Source organism: Arachis ipaensis, chromosome B06 (assembly GCF_000816755.2).
Source record: "Arachis ipaensis cultivar K30076 chromosome B06, Araip1.1, whole genome shotgun sequence".
Taxonomy (NCBI): domain Eukaryota; kingdom Viridiplantae; phylum Streptophyta; class Magnoliopsida; order Fabales; family Fabaceae; genus Arachis; species Arachis ipaensis.
Window position 1 is genome coordinate 9,323,759 of NC_029790.2, and position 12,667 is coordinate 9,336,425.

Below are 12,667 nucleotides of genomic sequence, written 5' to 3' on the forward strand. Positions count from 1 at the left end.
AAATTAGGGTTTGGATACTTTTGTCATATAGAATCCATCTTTCGTGGATACATCATTAATTTCCTTAGTTTATGAGTACTTTTGTCAGCGTTCATAAACTTCATAGGTACTTTTGATAGTTTTTCCACTTTAAAAAGTCATCTTTTAAAAGTTAACTTTTATAAGCTACTTCTGAAAAATAAAAATTTTACCAAACTAAGTCTTATTCATTTACATGGTAAACGAGATAAGGATAAAAATGAAAACAGGTAAAAATTTCACAAATTACGTATCTCACAGTAATTTTAATATTTATTTTATTTATTTGAAAAAATCCAATATTTAGGTCATATTGTATTATTTTGGCTTTTAAATATATGTGACATTAATTAAGTTGAAAATAAAAAATATGGAATAATCAAAATAAAAAAAAATGTTTCAATAATTAAACAACTCTGATATTGATATATCAGTAAAAAATAAAATTAAAATGAAAAAGAAATCTTTAAGGCTAAACTGATAGCCGAGTCCAGTAAACAAAATATTAGAATCACAGCTACTGCGCGGTAGAGTTAGCAGCCGCCCGTTCTTGTTGCTGTGATTCTTCCGTCCTACTAAACCCATAAACCCTCCTCCATCCATCTTCACTTAACAGTAACACTTCACACTTTGATTCAAGCACTGTTTATTAGTATTATAATAAGATAGGATTAAAAAAGAAAAATCACATGATCGTGGAGATCTGTTTTGATTGAATTCATCTCAGATCCGATATGTCGATCAGATTCGCCCTATGCTTATCGTTCTTCATCGCACTTCATTCTATTTCAGCTGCTTCTGCTGATTCCATCTATGGCTGCGGCGGCTTCGTCGAGGTAAACAAAGCAATCTACCTCTGCTTCTTTTTTTACTTGTAGATGCAATACATGGATCTGAATCTCTGCTTTTCTTTATATCAGCTGAATGTTATTTTGTTTTCTTATAGGCGAGCTCATCGCTGGTAAAATCGAGGAGGCAAAGTGATTCCAAATTGGATTATTCTCATGTCACGGTGAGTGCTTGTAAACTTTGGTTTTTACTGAATGACTATGTTGCAAACCTAAAACGAAGTGGAAACATAAAAATTATGCATATTAGTTGTTTCAACAATATATATTTGTTATAGGTTGAGCTTCAAACAGTGGATGGACTTGTAAAGGATAGAACACAGTGTGCTCCAAATGGATACTACTTTATTCCAGTTTATGACAAGGTAAAACTTGCATGATCTTCGTGCTCAAAGTCTTTATATATTCGATGCATTAGTCTGTTCTTCTCAATGCAAGTGTGTTCACTGTAGGGTTCCTTTGTAATTAAAATTAATGGACCTGAAGGATGGGCATGGGATCCAGAGAAGGTTAGTTATTTCTTGCTTATTATGGAATTTTCTTATGGGGATCTGTTTGTTTATTTTCTTTTTAATGCTTCATCTGTATGCATGATATGTTTATCTATTATATTTTCTGAATCTTGATAAAATTAATATTTGATGCATGCTTGTGGTCTATGTCACTCTGTTTCCCCCCATCCCTGTAGGTTCCAGTGGTGGTTGATGATAAAGGTTGTAATGGTAATGAAGATATCAATTTTCATTTCACAGGGTGGGTTATTGTTCTATTTTTCATTCACTCTTTTTCTTTTTCTTTTCTTAATTTTTGTTTTTAAGTTTAAAGTTTCTATTTTCTTAACTTGATGATACTCTGCCTTTTTAAATTACCTGCATAAGTTTCTGTTCTGTAGGTTTACTATATCTGGTAGAGTTGTTGGAGCTGTAGGTGGAGGAAGCTGTTCAGTTAAAAATGGTGGTCCTTCAAATGTAAAAGTTGAGCTATTGTCCCCTGCTGGGGATGTTGTCTCTGCTGTCTTAACTTCTCCATCAGGGAATTACTTGTTTAAAAATATAATTCCAGGTAGGGAAGTTTTTTCTTTACTTATGCTGAGATCTTTGTGTTTAAATTCTAATATCTTGTAGGGGGGGAACTCTTTGTACAAAGTTATAAAGAAGTCATGAAATTTTTTTTGATATTTTACGGTTGGGTAAAATTGATTCCGAGATTCGACATCATAAAATATGATGTTACTGTAGTTAAACAAGATTAATTGGTTGAGATTTGTAAGTTGAAATGGAAATTCAGCTGATTGGATATAAAAAATACATTGTGCACATCCTGTGATAGTACCAATGTGTTCTAAAGGTATTATCATTGGTCCAGAGGATTTGTTCGTAAAACTATTCATTTCTGTCATTATTTGTATTATTTCCAATTCTCCTTCTAGTTGTGGTTCCAACATATGGGAAATACATCTGATGTGCAGGAAAATATGAACTACGAGCTTCAAGTCCTAATATGAAAGTTGAAGTTAAAGGTTCAACCCAGGTCTGAATCATTATTTTATGTTGCTATATTTTGGCATGTTATTTGTGTTAATACCCATGCTTTCCCTGTGTTAAATTTAGTTTCATAATGCATTTAATGAGCTTCGATATGCTGCTTGCAATGTTTCTAATAATGTGCTTCTTGCAGGTGGAGTTGGGCTTTGGAAATGGTGTAGTTGATGATGTGTTCTTTGTCCCTGGCTATAGTATCAGTGGTTTTGTTGTTGCTCAGGTAATGTTTTCTAAAGGGACTTATGTATGTTGATTTCTGTATTATCACTTGAGCTATTAATCCTATATGATAATTTAGTGAAGAATGCCTGTTACATATAGAATCAAGACTAAATTATTGATTACCTCAAATGCTTCATATATTCAATTATACATATATCTATGAGTGAGTTGAGGGTAGCTCTCAATCAACTTGAACTTCCAAACCAATGTTGTGGCTTTGTTTTTTCTACTTGACGGTTTAATTGAATCATTTCTCTTGTAATGGTTTCTTTTATTTTGGTTCTTCCTTTTACAGGGAAATCCAATATTAGGGGTACATGTTTTCCTATATTCAGATGATGTTTCTGAGATAGAATGTTTACAAGGTTCTCCAAATGGTCCACGAGAAGGGGTAGCTCTCTGTCATGCTGTGTCAGATGCTGATGGAAAGTTCACATTCAATTCTGTACCTTGTGGTAACTCGCTTTTTAAATGCTTATTCTCTTTTCTCCTCCTTTGGTGTGTGCCATTGTGGATTTTAATTTTTTTTCTGCTCTAGTTGGAGCACTCTTTAGAATTTCTGACACACGTATATCATTTCCCAGTATTATTTCCATCATGTTTTTTAGTTTGTGCATTTAAATTTTTGAACCAATGACAATCTATAATTATGTATGTGGAAAGATATAACTTAGTTTTTCAAGCTTTTGGAAACTTCACAATGCACCTGTCTGTTGCCATTTTCTCTCTTGGGTAATGATAGAATGAAACTTCACTTCAATTTTTTCTTCTTTTTCTTGTATTGATTATTTGTCATTTTGTATTGTATGAAAATTTCTTGTTATTATCACCTTCTACTATAACCTATTGCTTAAATGGGTGCTCACCCTTGTTATTAATCTACAGGAAGTTATGAACTTGTACCTTACTATAAGGGTGAAAATACAGTATTTGATGTTTCACCGTCCAGCGTCTCGGTTAATGTTAAGCATCAACATGTAACGGTGCCTCAGAAATTCCAGGTAAAATATATAGATGAAAATGTAGCATGTACATACCATCTTTTTAGTTTCTTTCTTTGGCATTCAAAAAGTAAACAAAAGGTCTATCACTGTGTGGTAAAACTAGTTATTTAATGATGCATCACTGAAAATGCTGATGAAAAAATTTGCTTGCTATCAGTTTCAAAAGTTCATATTGCCTCTGAGAAGATATGAAAAAATATAAGAGAAACCAAACTGGAAAAGAATTGCAAATGAAAATTTTGAATTGCTAAACATCTAGGTGTCAAATATATATATGACTACTTGGACTATTTGGTTGGAGTGTAATGCATGCAACTTCAACGACAGATTTTTTGACAAGCATGTTTTATGGGATAGAATTAGACGCCTAGCATCTAGTTGGTGTAAAGCTCGTGATCTTCATAGGGGACTTGCCCTCTTGGTCATGTTGATAGATTGGAAAGCTATGCTTTATAGATAAATCTTTGTTTTTTGCTTTTGCTTTTGTGTACGGGTTCCTTATCCCCCAATTTGTATTATCCTTCTCTTCACCTTAATGAATTCTTCTTTTATCAATAAATAAATAAATAAATAAAAATACTTAGTATGTTGTCACAAGTTTGTGGTAACAATGAGCGTATTTGAATTTTTATTCAGTGTTTTTTGTGTTCTGGTTTTTTCAATTATCTGTTTATGTCAATTATTATACAGGTAACTGGGTTTTCTCTTGGAGGCCGTGTGGTTGATGGAAATGAAATGGGAGTGGAGGGTGTTAAAATCATAGTGGATGGTCATGAAAGGTCTATTACGGATAATCAAGGATATTATAAGCTTGATCAGGTATCAAAGTAGAGTCTTATGTGTGTGTGTGTGTATTTCCTCCTCTTATCTATGTTTTTGCACTTCTTAGGTGACATCCAAGCATTATACCATTGAAGCCAAAAAGGAGCATTACAAATTCAGGAAGTTGGAGAATTATATGGTAAATTATAGCATTAACATCATATTAGATTTATTTGAGTTCAATAGATTGCTCTAGTGGTAACATGATAAATAAATTCTCAATTGTTGATAAAAGCATGAAATTTAGCATTGATACTTTGTGTAATGAATACCGTTGCTATTATAGCACTTTTCTTAAGGATTGCTTTCATGATCAGGTTTTGCCAAATATGGCTTCAATAGAAGACATTAATGCCATTTCATATGACCTTTGTGGCTTAGTTAGGTCAGTTAGTGGTGGTCCGAAAGCCAAGGTATGCTTCTGCTCTCATTTATTTATTACAGTGATATTCGCATGTTAAATGATACCACAATGTAACACCCTACCACACAGAGCTTCACACCTAGGATGTAAAATAGAGGTGGCGAGGCGCTACGACCTCTAAAAATAAAATACATACATATATTAATAAAAATGATATAATAAACTAGGAGTCTTGAAAAATGGGTAAATCAAAATCGCAAAATGAAAAGCGCAACGCTCAAGAACTGGAATTACTTGCGTGCTAAGAAACCTGAAGGTTAAAAATATAAATAAACGAAAGAGCGAAAAGAGAGTCAAGAATACAGTGAAACTAGCTCCTAACTCAGCCTGTATTAATGAAAGCTGATCTTTTGTTAATTGTAATAGGTGGCTTTGACTCATGGACCCGAGAATGTGAAACCACAAAAGAAGCAAACAGATGGAAATGGAAGATTCTGCTTTGAGGTATGTTTGCTCAAAGAGCAATGGTTTAGTCATTTCCCCCCTCCCTTTGTAGAGTTCCTCAAGTTATCATGGATATGTGGTATGTTTAACTAAAGGCGAAAGGAAGCAGTGGCTTAGGATGGCAAATGAGAGTTTCTACAGTATGGTTTGAGTGTTTTAGGTTTTATTGCCAGTTAATTAGTTTAGGAAGCAGCATGTTGCCTTCGATATGTCTCAATTTGTTGTATTTTTGTATCCTGTGGTCACAAGCTTTGATAAGGAATTTTCTGAAATTTAGGACTATGCAATTTGTGATAACTATCTTTTTAAATGAGCTATACAGGGGATGACAGAAAGCAATAACCATGTATAAGAGAAACCTGAGAATTTGTGGTTGCAGACTTGAGCTTACTACTTTTTATTTGTTCTTCTAATTTGTTATATAGTTCTTTGTTTGAACAAATAGAATATAAAAAGTGATAAGTTTTGAAGGGATTCTGGCTAGATAGTGCAATCTTATATCAAACATTGTTCAAATGTTAAAATAATAATTAAAAAACAGCAGCTAATTTTCAGTGCTTGCAGTTTGTTAAACAACAATGTTCTGTGAATAGGTGTCCAAATTATGTTTACCTTATAAAATATCAACTAGGTGATAAAAATTGTTTTATTGTTTCTTTATTTATGCTTTTAGAGCGTTGATAGACCGCTGGTATTGAGGGGTGTGTTTGAGGAAGGTTAGAAAGATGGGGTATGGTAAGGATTTGCTCACAACTTCTGGTAAGGGTAAGACGGGAAGTTTCAAGGCTAACCTATAGCATAACAGAATGGCAACACTAATGGAAAATGAGCGAGGGGGAAAATTCATTTATAGGTGAATGGGAATAAATGCAAAGAGAATGAAGAGAAGAGGAATGGCTGGTAGGCAATCCCTTGCGAATCTTGGGGCCTGTGGGTGGGAAGGGATCAGATCCATAGAGCCTCTGCATTGTCTCTATCATTTTTTCTGCTTCTTTATTTATTGGGTATTTTCTCTGACTGAGTGAGAGGAAGTTTTCTTCTGTGATTTGCTCGGAATTATTCCTACATCGTGTAGTCAAATATCTGATTCCCTAATTGTATTTGCTGAATTGTTATTTTTCCAGCCTTAATACTGACATGTAACATGTTTGTTTATTTTTTAGGTTGTGCCTGGTGAATATCGGTTATCAGCTATTGCTGAGAATGCACCTGGGCTCATGTTTATGCCGTCATATATTGATGTTGTGGTCAAAAGTCCATTGTTAAATGTAGAATTTTCACAGGTAATTTTTCGTAGATACTAACTATAGGGTGTCTTACGAACTTGTTAGTTCTTTTTTTTTTAATTTATTTTTTATTTTATAATCTCTATTCTATTAATTGCATACTGCAATCTGATGCTCAAAATCTATAAATTAGTCCTTTGTCAACATACTTAAGCATGAATCATCCATCATCTGGTTGTGTTACTCATGGGATTATATAACTAATATTTGTGTGGTTATTCTGAGCCAAAGGCCCACTGCTTATAAGGGAAAATAGAATGTTGTGATTTTGAATGCATTACAAATGTCAATATAATTCCCTATATTGTTGACTTTTATTTGATTCCTTAAAATTTTTTTCTTTTCCTTTGAGAATCCTTTTTCCTTCTTCTCACAGGGACCGTGATTTAGGCCCTGATTCAGTATAATATCATTTTTTTTCCTTTTCCTGATAAACATGTTTTATTCTGATTTGTTGCTGGATGATTGTAGGCTCTGGTCAATATTCGCGGTGCTGTATCCTGCAAGGAGAAATGTGGTCCATCCGTATCTGTTACTCTTGTCAGAAAGGTTGACAAACATAATGAAGATAGAAAGACAATTAAATTGACCACCGAGAGTAGTGAATTTCTGTTTTCAGATGTTATTCCTGGAAAGTATAGGCTTGAGGTTTGTCCTCTTTTACATTTCCATTTTACTTGTGTATTTTATCTAACCCAATTAGCATTCTTATTGGCTTTTAAAATTCTATTGCATGAAGACTTATCTTTTCAAATAATTTTCTACTTTGGTTTCAACATAAGTTGTTTGTTGAACTGTTCTGATTCATGTGGTGTTACCCCCCGTCTCTTGCTGTTTGATAATTGTTGTTTTAGGTCAAACATAGTTCTCCTGAAGCAGTGACTTCAAAGGATGATTGGTGCTGGGAGCAGAGCTTCATTGATGTAAATCTTGGAGCCGAGGACTTAGAAGGAATTACATTTGTTCAGAAAGGCTACTGGGTCAATATTATCTCAACTCATAATGTTGATGGTTACTTGACTCAACCCGATGGGTCAAATGTGAATTTGAAGATCAAGGTACAGTGTCTGACAATTATAGTCCATATTAGTTATGTCATGAAATTGCAGCTTCACAAAGTTCATTTTCTATTCTTTGCAGAAAGGTTCCCAGAATATATGTGTAGAATATCCAGGAGTACATGAATTTAAATATGTAGACTCGTGTGTCTTCTTTGGGAGCTCATCTGTGAAAATTGATACATCTGTTCTGTCGGTATGGACAACTCAGACACAGCTATATTTTTGGTTGATTGATGTGGATTGTTTCTTTGTGGTATTTTATTCCAATGTGTTTGAATTAATTTTTTGTAGCCTGTCCATCTAAAAGGAGAGAAGTATCTTCTTAAAGGACAAATAAATGTGCAGCCCAGCTCACTTGATTCATTACCCAAGAACATAGTTGTGGACATTAAAAATGGTGGAGCTGGTGGTGTTGATTCTGCTACAGCCAAACTTAAATCCCATGAAAAAGATCAAACAAATACTGCTATCTACGAGTACTCTGTTTGGGCCAATCTTGGAGAAAAGCTTACCTTTATTCCTCGGGACTCAAGGTACAACTTTCTGGTTGGTTGTTCAAATGGTATTTGATTAAATATCTATTTTAGTTAGAAGGCTTTCAATAGAAAGAGGTAGGATCAAAACAAGATTATTTGTGTGAATACACACTAGAGATTCTAACTATCTCATGACATCTGTCTATTTATTGAGAGAGGACGGACTGCATACAGCCTTTAATAAATGAGTTCATGAAATTGCAGTTTGACATTTACATCCTTCAATTCCATACAACATTAAGGTCTTATGGGATTGAATACTTTCCATTTGTGCTCCTATGTTATCGAATGTTGACAGTAAAAACCTTATAAGGCAATGTCGTGGAGATTAGAATGCTTCATTATATAAGTGAGAACACTAGATAAGATAGAACTAGCAATATATGCACGATATATTGCATTAAGCAATACATGCATTGAAGAAGATGGTAAAGGCTTACCTTAGGTTATTTGAATACATGAAGAGAATACTTAGAGAATACTTAGAGAAAACCCTGCGATAAGAGGTGATCGGATGGAGAACACCTCATTAATCTAGAGGTCGAAATTTATCAAGAATATATGAAACCAATAAGAATGACTTTAATCTAAACACCTTATCTATAGACATGAGTTATGATAAGATAGGATGGTCTATTGGTCTAGTTTGATTTATGCAGCCAACCCCACATGATGTATGCTCGACTGCATCTGCTGATGTTGTAACTAGTTATTCCCTTTCTTCATTCCTTCCCCTCCTCAGTCTTGAGGTCAAACAAAGTTGACTGCATGTGCCAAATTTGTATTGTTGACTTATTCTTTTGGTTTGTTTACAGGAATGATGGGGAGAAAAAACTTCTGTTTTACCCTAGAGAGCATCATGTAAGTATTAAAAGATAAATATGTGTAAACACCATTCCTTGGGACAATCACTAAAATTTTCATTTGAAAATTCCATTTCCTCAGATATCAGTGGCAGATGATAATTGTCAAACTTATATTCCTACATTTTCTTCTCGACCGGGAGTATATATTGAAGGATCAGTTTCTCCTCCTCTTTCTGGAGTCCATATCAGGCTTGTTGCAGCTGGAGATAGTAGCATTACTGCACTTAAAAGTGGTGAAATAGTACTTGAAACATCAACTGGGGCTGATGGCAACTTTGTGGCAGGTCCTCTGTATGATGATGTTGGTTACAATGTTGAAGCCTCAAAGGTAGTTATATTATTATCATTATTATACCTTTTTTCAGGATATATACATGAAGAATTCAAAAGAATAAAATAAAAAAGAAAGGAGAGAGTAAAAGGGATTTTTTTTTTTTTTTTACAACAAAAGATAATTTATCAATAAATTTAAGGTTTCCAATCTCTCAACATATTTGCTACGGAAATCCCTCCAAAAAAATCATGAGCTTTAGGCCAAATAGAAGCCAAATATGAAATTTATACTACAACACCAAAGCTATGTCAAACTACCTACAATAACGGTCAAATTAGAAATAATATGGTGGAAACTCAGGTGAAGTCGACTTCACGTGAAGTTGATACCTGAGAGCCGTTAGATGATTTGACTGATTTGACTAAATTTTCATCCAACGGCTCTCAGGTATCAACTTCACGTGAAGTCGACTTCACCTGAGTTTTCACCATTTTAAGTGGTGTTGGCTGTTTCTATGCATTTCCATGATGTTTGTGTTGATAGTTCTCGTTCTTGCCCAAACAGATTGTCAATAGTTTCCAATTTCATCTGAAAGCATGGTGTGTGCTCAAAAATGGAGGAAAATCACATAAATAAACATTTTCATATCATAATTTGTACTGTACAATTTTCTTATTATATTAATACCAATCAGCTTCCCTTTTATTAATACTTATTGTTATACTTTGCACTAAATGTACAAGGCATGTTGTTATATTTTGTTTTTCCCATTATTGCCATTATGTTTTCTTACATTTATTCCTGGGAAAAGGCCTTATTCCTTTAGTTGTCAGAAGCTTAGTCAAATTTCAGTGCGTATACATCACAAAGATGATGTTAGAGAACCCATTCCTTCTGTTCTGCTATCTTTGAGTGGTGACAATGGTTATAGAAACAACTCGGTATCTGGTGATGGAGGGTCATTCCTGTTTGATAATTTGTTTCCTGGAACATTCTATTTGCGTCCTGTTTTGAAGGTACTTCTCTGAACATAACTCTTATGGCATTTCATTTTACTGCCATTCTGTTATACTTGATTACATGACTTTGCTATCAGTATGTTCTGGTTCATGTGCTTCTGCACTTGCAATTAACAATGTAATTTGTTTCGTTCACGATCAAAATCATCTCTAACCTTCCAAAAGGGAGTAGGAGCCTGATTATGCTTGACCAAAGAAACAAAATGAGAAAAAGAAATGGATAGCTGAAGATTGTTTTCAGCCATGTTGTGTTGCTTTCTTGTAGAGCATCTTCATGTGTTCTTGTGCAGCTCAATAAGTTGTATCTCTAGGCTTGTACTAAGTTGTTGCTGTTTTCTGGCATCCTTGTGTTTGTAAAATATAAGGACTTTCGTAAAAAGTTTATGATTATTGAGAATTTTTGGGTGCTCGTCTCTGTGTAGTGATCAACTGCCTTATTCAGCTTTGTTTAATCACATTTCCTAGGAGTATGCTTTCTCACCTTCAGCACAGGCAATAGAGCTTGGAGGAGGGGAATTTAAAGAAGTTGTTTTTCAGGCGACTCGTGTAGCTTACAGGTTTGAATGCATTATTTCACCCTATAAACTTTCCTTCTATTCCCATTCTTTTCACTTTCCAATTTGGGCATACTTCTATTCTGGAAGATGCTGAGTTATATCCACTCCTGCAGTGCTACTGGCTTCGTCACACTGTTGTCTGGCCAGCCCAAAGGAGGAGTGTCAGTTGAAGCTCGGGCAGAGTCAAAAGGTTATTTCGAGGAAGCTGTGACAGATTCTTCTGGGAATTACCGTCTCAGAGGACTACTGCCTGATACAGTCTATGCTGTTAAAGTAGCTAAAAGGGATGTTCTAGGCAGTTCAAACATAGAGCGTGCATCTCCTAATTCTATTCCTGTCAAGGTTAGTCATTTGTAGCTATCTTTCTTGGCGTTTCCGTCAATGTGAATATCCTATAATGCCAACTTGTTGGTTGATGTTTCCAGGTTGGAACTGAGGATATCGGGGGTTTAGATTTCGTAGTTTTTGAGGAGCCAGAAATTACAATTGTTAGTTGCCATGTTGAAGGAAATGGTACGAAGGAACTGCATAAACACCTGATGGTAGAAATTAAGTCAGCTAGTGACCCAAATAAGATAGAGTCTGTCTTCCCCCTACCAATTTCTAACTACTTTCAAGTGAAGGGTTTATCTAAAGGCAGACACCTTCTGCAACTCCGGTCTGGCCTCCCTTTGGGTTCCCTTAAATTTGAATCCGATATCATTGAGGTAGATTTGGAGAAAGATACTCAAATCCATGTAGGCCCACTGAGATACAAGATCGACGATCAGATGAAGCAGGTTTCCTCTTGTCACCACCTTTTCCTTATTTTTAAAAATTCATCATTTACCTTCTGTTGCTTTGGCACTTATTGTTTCATTCTTTCCTCTTCTGCAATGCAGGAGCTGACGCCCGCACCAGTATTCCCTCTTATAGCTGGATTATTTTTCATTGCACTATTCCTCAGCATTCCAAGGTAGGTTTCCTGTATTCTTTTTCACTGGGTAACTAGTTTTGGACTTGGATTCTATGGTGATTTATCTTTATTGATCTCCTTATCCTTATTGTCTATGAAGATTGAAGGATCTGTATCAAGCAACTGTAGATATACCCACACCAGGACTCACTGCTACTTCAAGAAAAGACACAAGGAAGACAACGATGCGGAAGAAGACATATTAGATTCCCTTTCCTACTGCAGATGGCATGCATGGTAGTTATAACTGCACTTGGTAGAGTTAGTTTTTCTGCGTTCACGTTCTCTGGTAGGTTGAGATGTCTGTTTTTATTATTCTGGAGAGGCAACAGGGAAATAGAAGAATGTAATTATTAATTTTTTGTTACATGGTAGTACGTTATTTCTAACTTGTCATTCAAGGAGCAAATGCATATAGAAGCCATATGTATTTGTTGCTTGGGATTTTTTTTTTGCAGTAAGGCAAAGGTGTTATGCTTCAACGTTTTGACCAAAGAATTAGGTTTTCCAATTTTGTTACTAATGAATCGATGCTGCTCATTACATGCATCATGTATTTTCTGCATTTAATGGGAAATTAAATTATTCAAGTTAGTTTAACATTGATTTCTATCTATATCGAGCTCTTCTGCTGGAAACAAGGATTTTACTGTCATATCATTGAATTTCTTTTTGAGTGAACATTTAATTTATATGGTATCGTATTATACACAAATTAGTTTGAAATGCTTTTTATAAAATTTATAACACAAATATATATGATCACAAAAATTTATTACAAGCTGCAAAT

General features: G+C 34.6%; 1 protein-coding gene across 1 annotated transcript; it reads left to right on the plus strand.

Annotated features, from left to right (window-relative positions):
• LOC107646066 (nodal modulator 1) lies at nt 497-12,477 on the plus strand. Its single transcript, XM_016350257.2, has 27 exons — nt 497-854; nt 965-1,030; nt 1,145-1,231; nt 1,319-1,375; nt 1,555-1,619; nt 1,759-1,928; nt 2,335-2,396; nt 2,544-2,627; nt 2,925-3,084; nt 3,515-3,630; nt 4,324-4,452; nt 4,523-4,594; nt 4,773-4,868; nt 5,246-5,323; nt 6,487-6,606; nt 7,081-7,257; nt 7,464-7,667; nt 7,750-7,863; nt 7,962-8,203; nt 9,022-9,067; nt 9,152-9,400; nt 10,147-10,362; nt 10,831-10,922; nt 11,036-11,264; nt 11,348-11,701; nt 11,804-11,877; nt 11,978-12,477. Exons 1-27 carry the CDS (start codon nt 753-755, stop codon nt 12,081-12,083), a joined length of 3,567 nt encoding a protein of 1,188 aa, XP_016205743.1. The 5' UTR covers nt 497-752; the 3' UTR covers nt 12,084-12,477.

Bases quoted from the DNA above. Each gene is read 5' to 3' on its own strand.
- LOC107646066 (XM_016350257.2), top strand. From the start codon at position 753: ATGTCGATCAGATTCGCCCTATGCTTATCGTTCTTCATCGCACTTCAT. The intron at 3,631-4,323 runs GTAAAATATATA...ATTATTATACAG, and splicing joins CGGTGCCTCAGAAATTCCAG to GTAACTGGGTTTTCTCTTGG. The intron at 7,258-7,463 runs GTTTGTCCTCTT...TTGTTGTTTTAG, and splicing joins CTGGAAAGTATAGGCTTGAG to GTCAAACATAGTTCTCCTGA.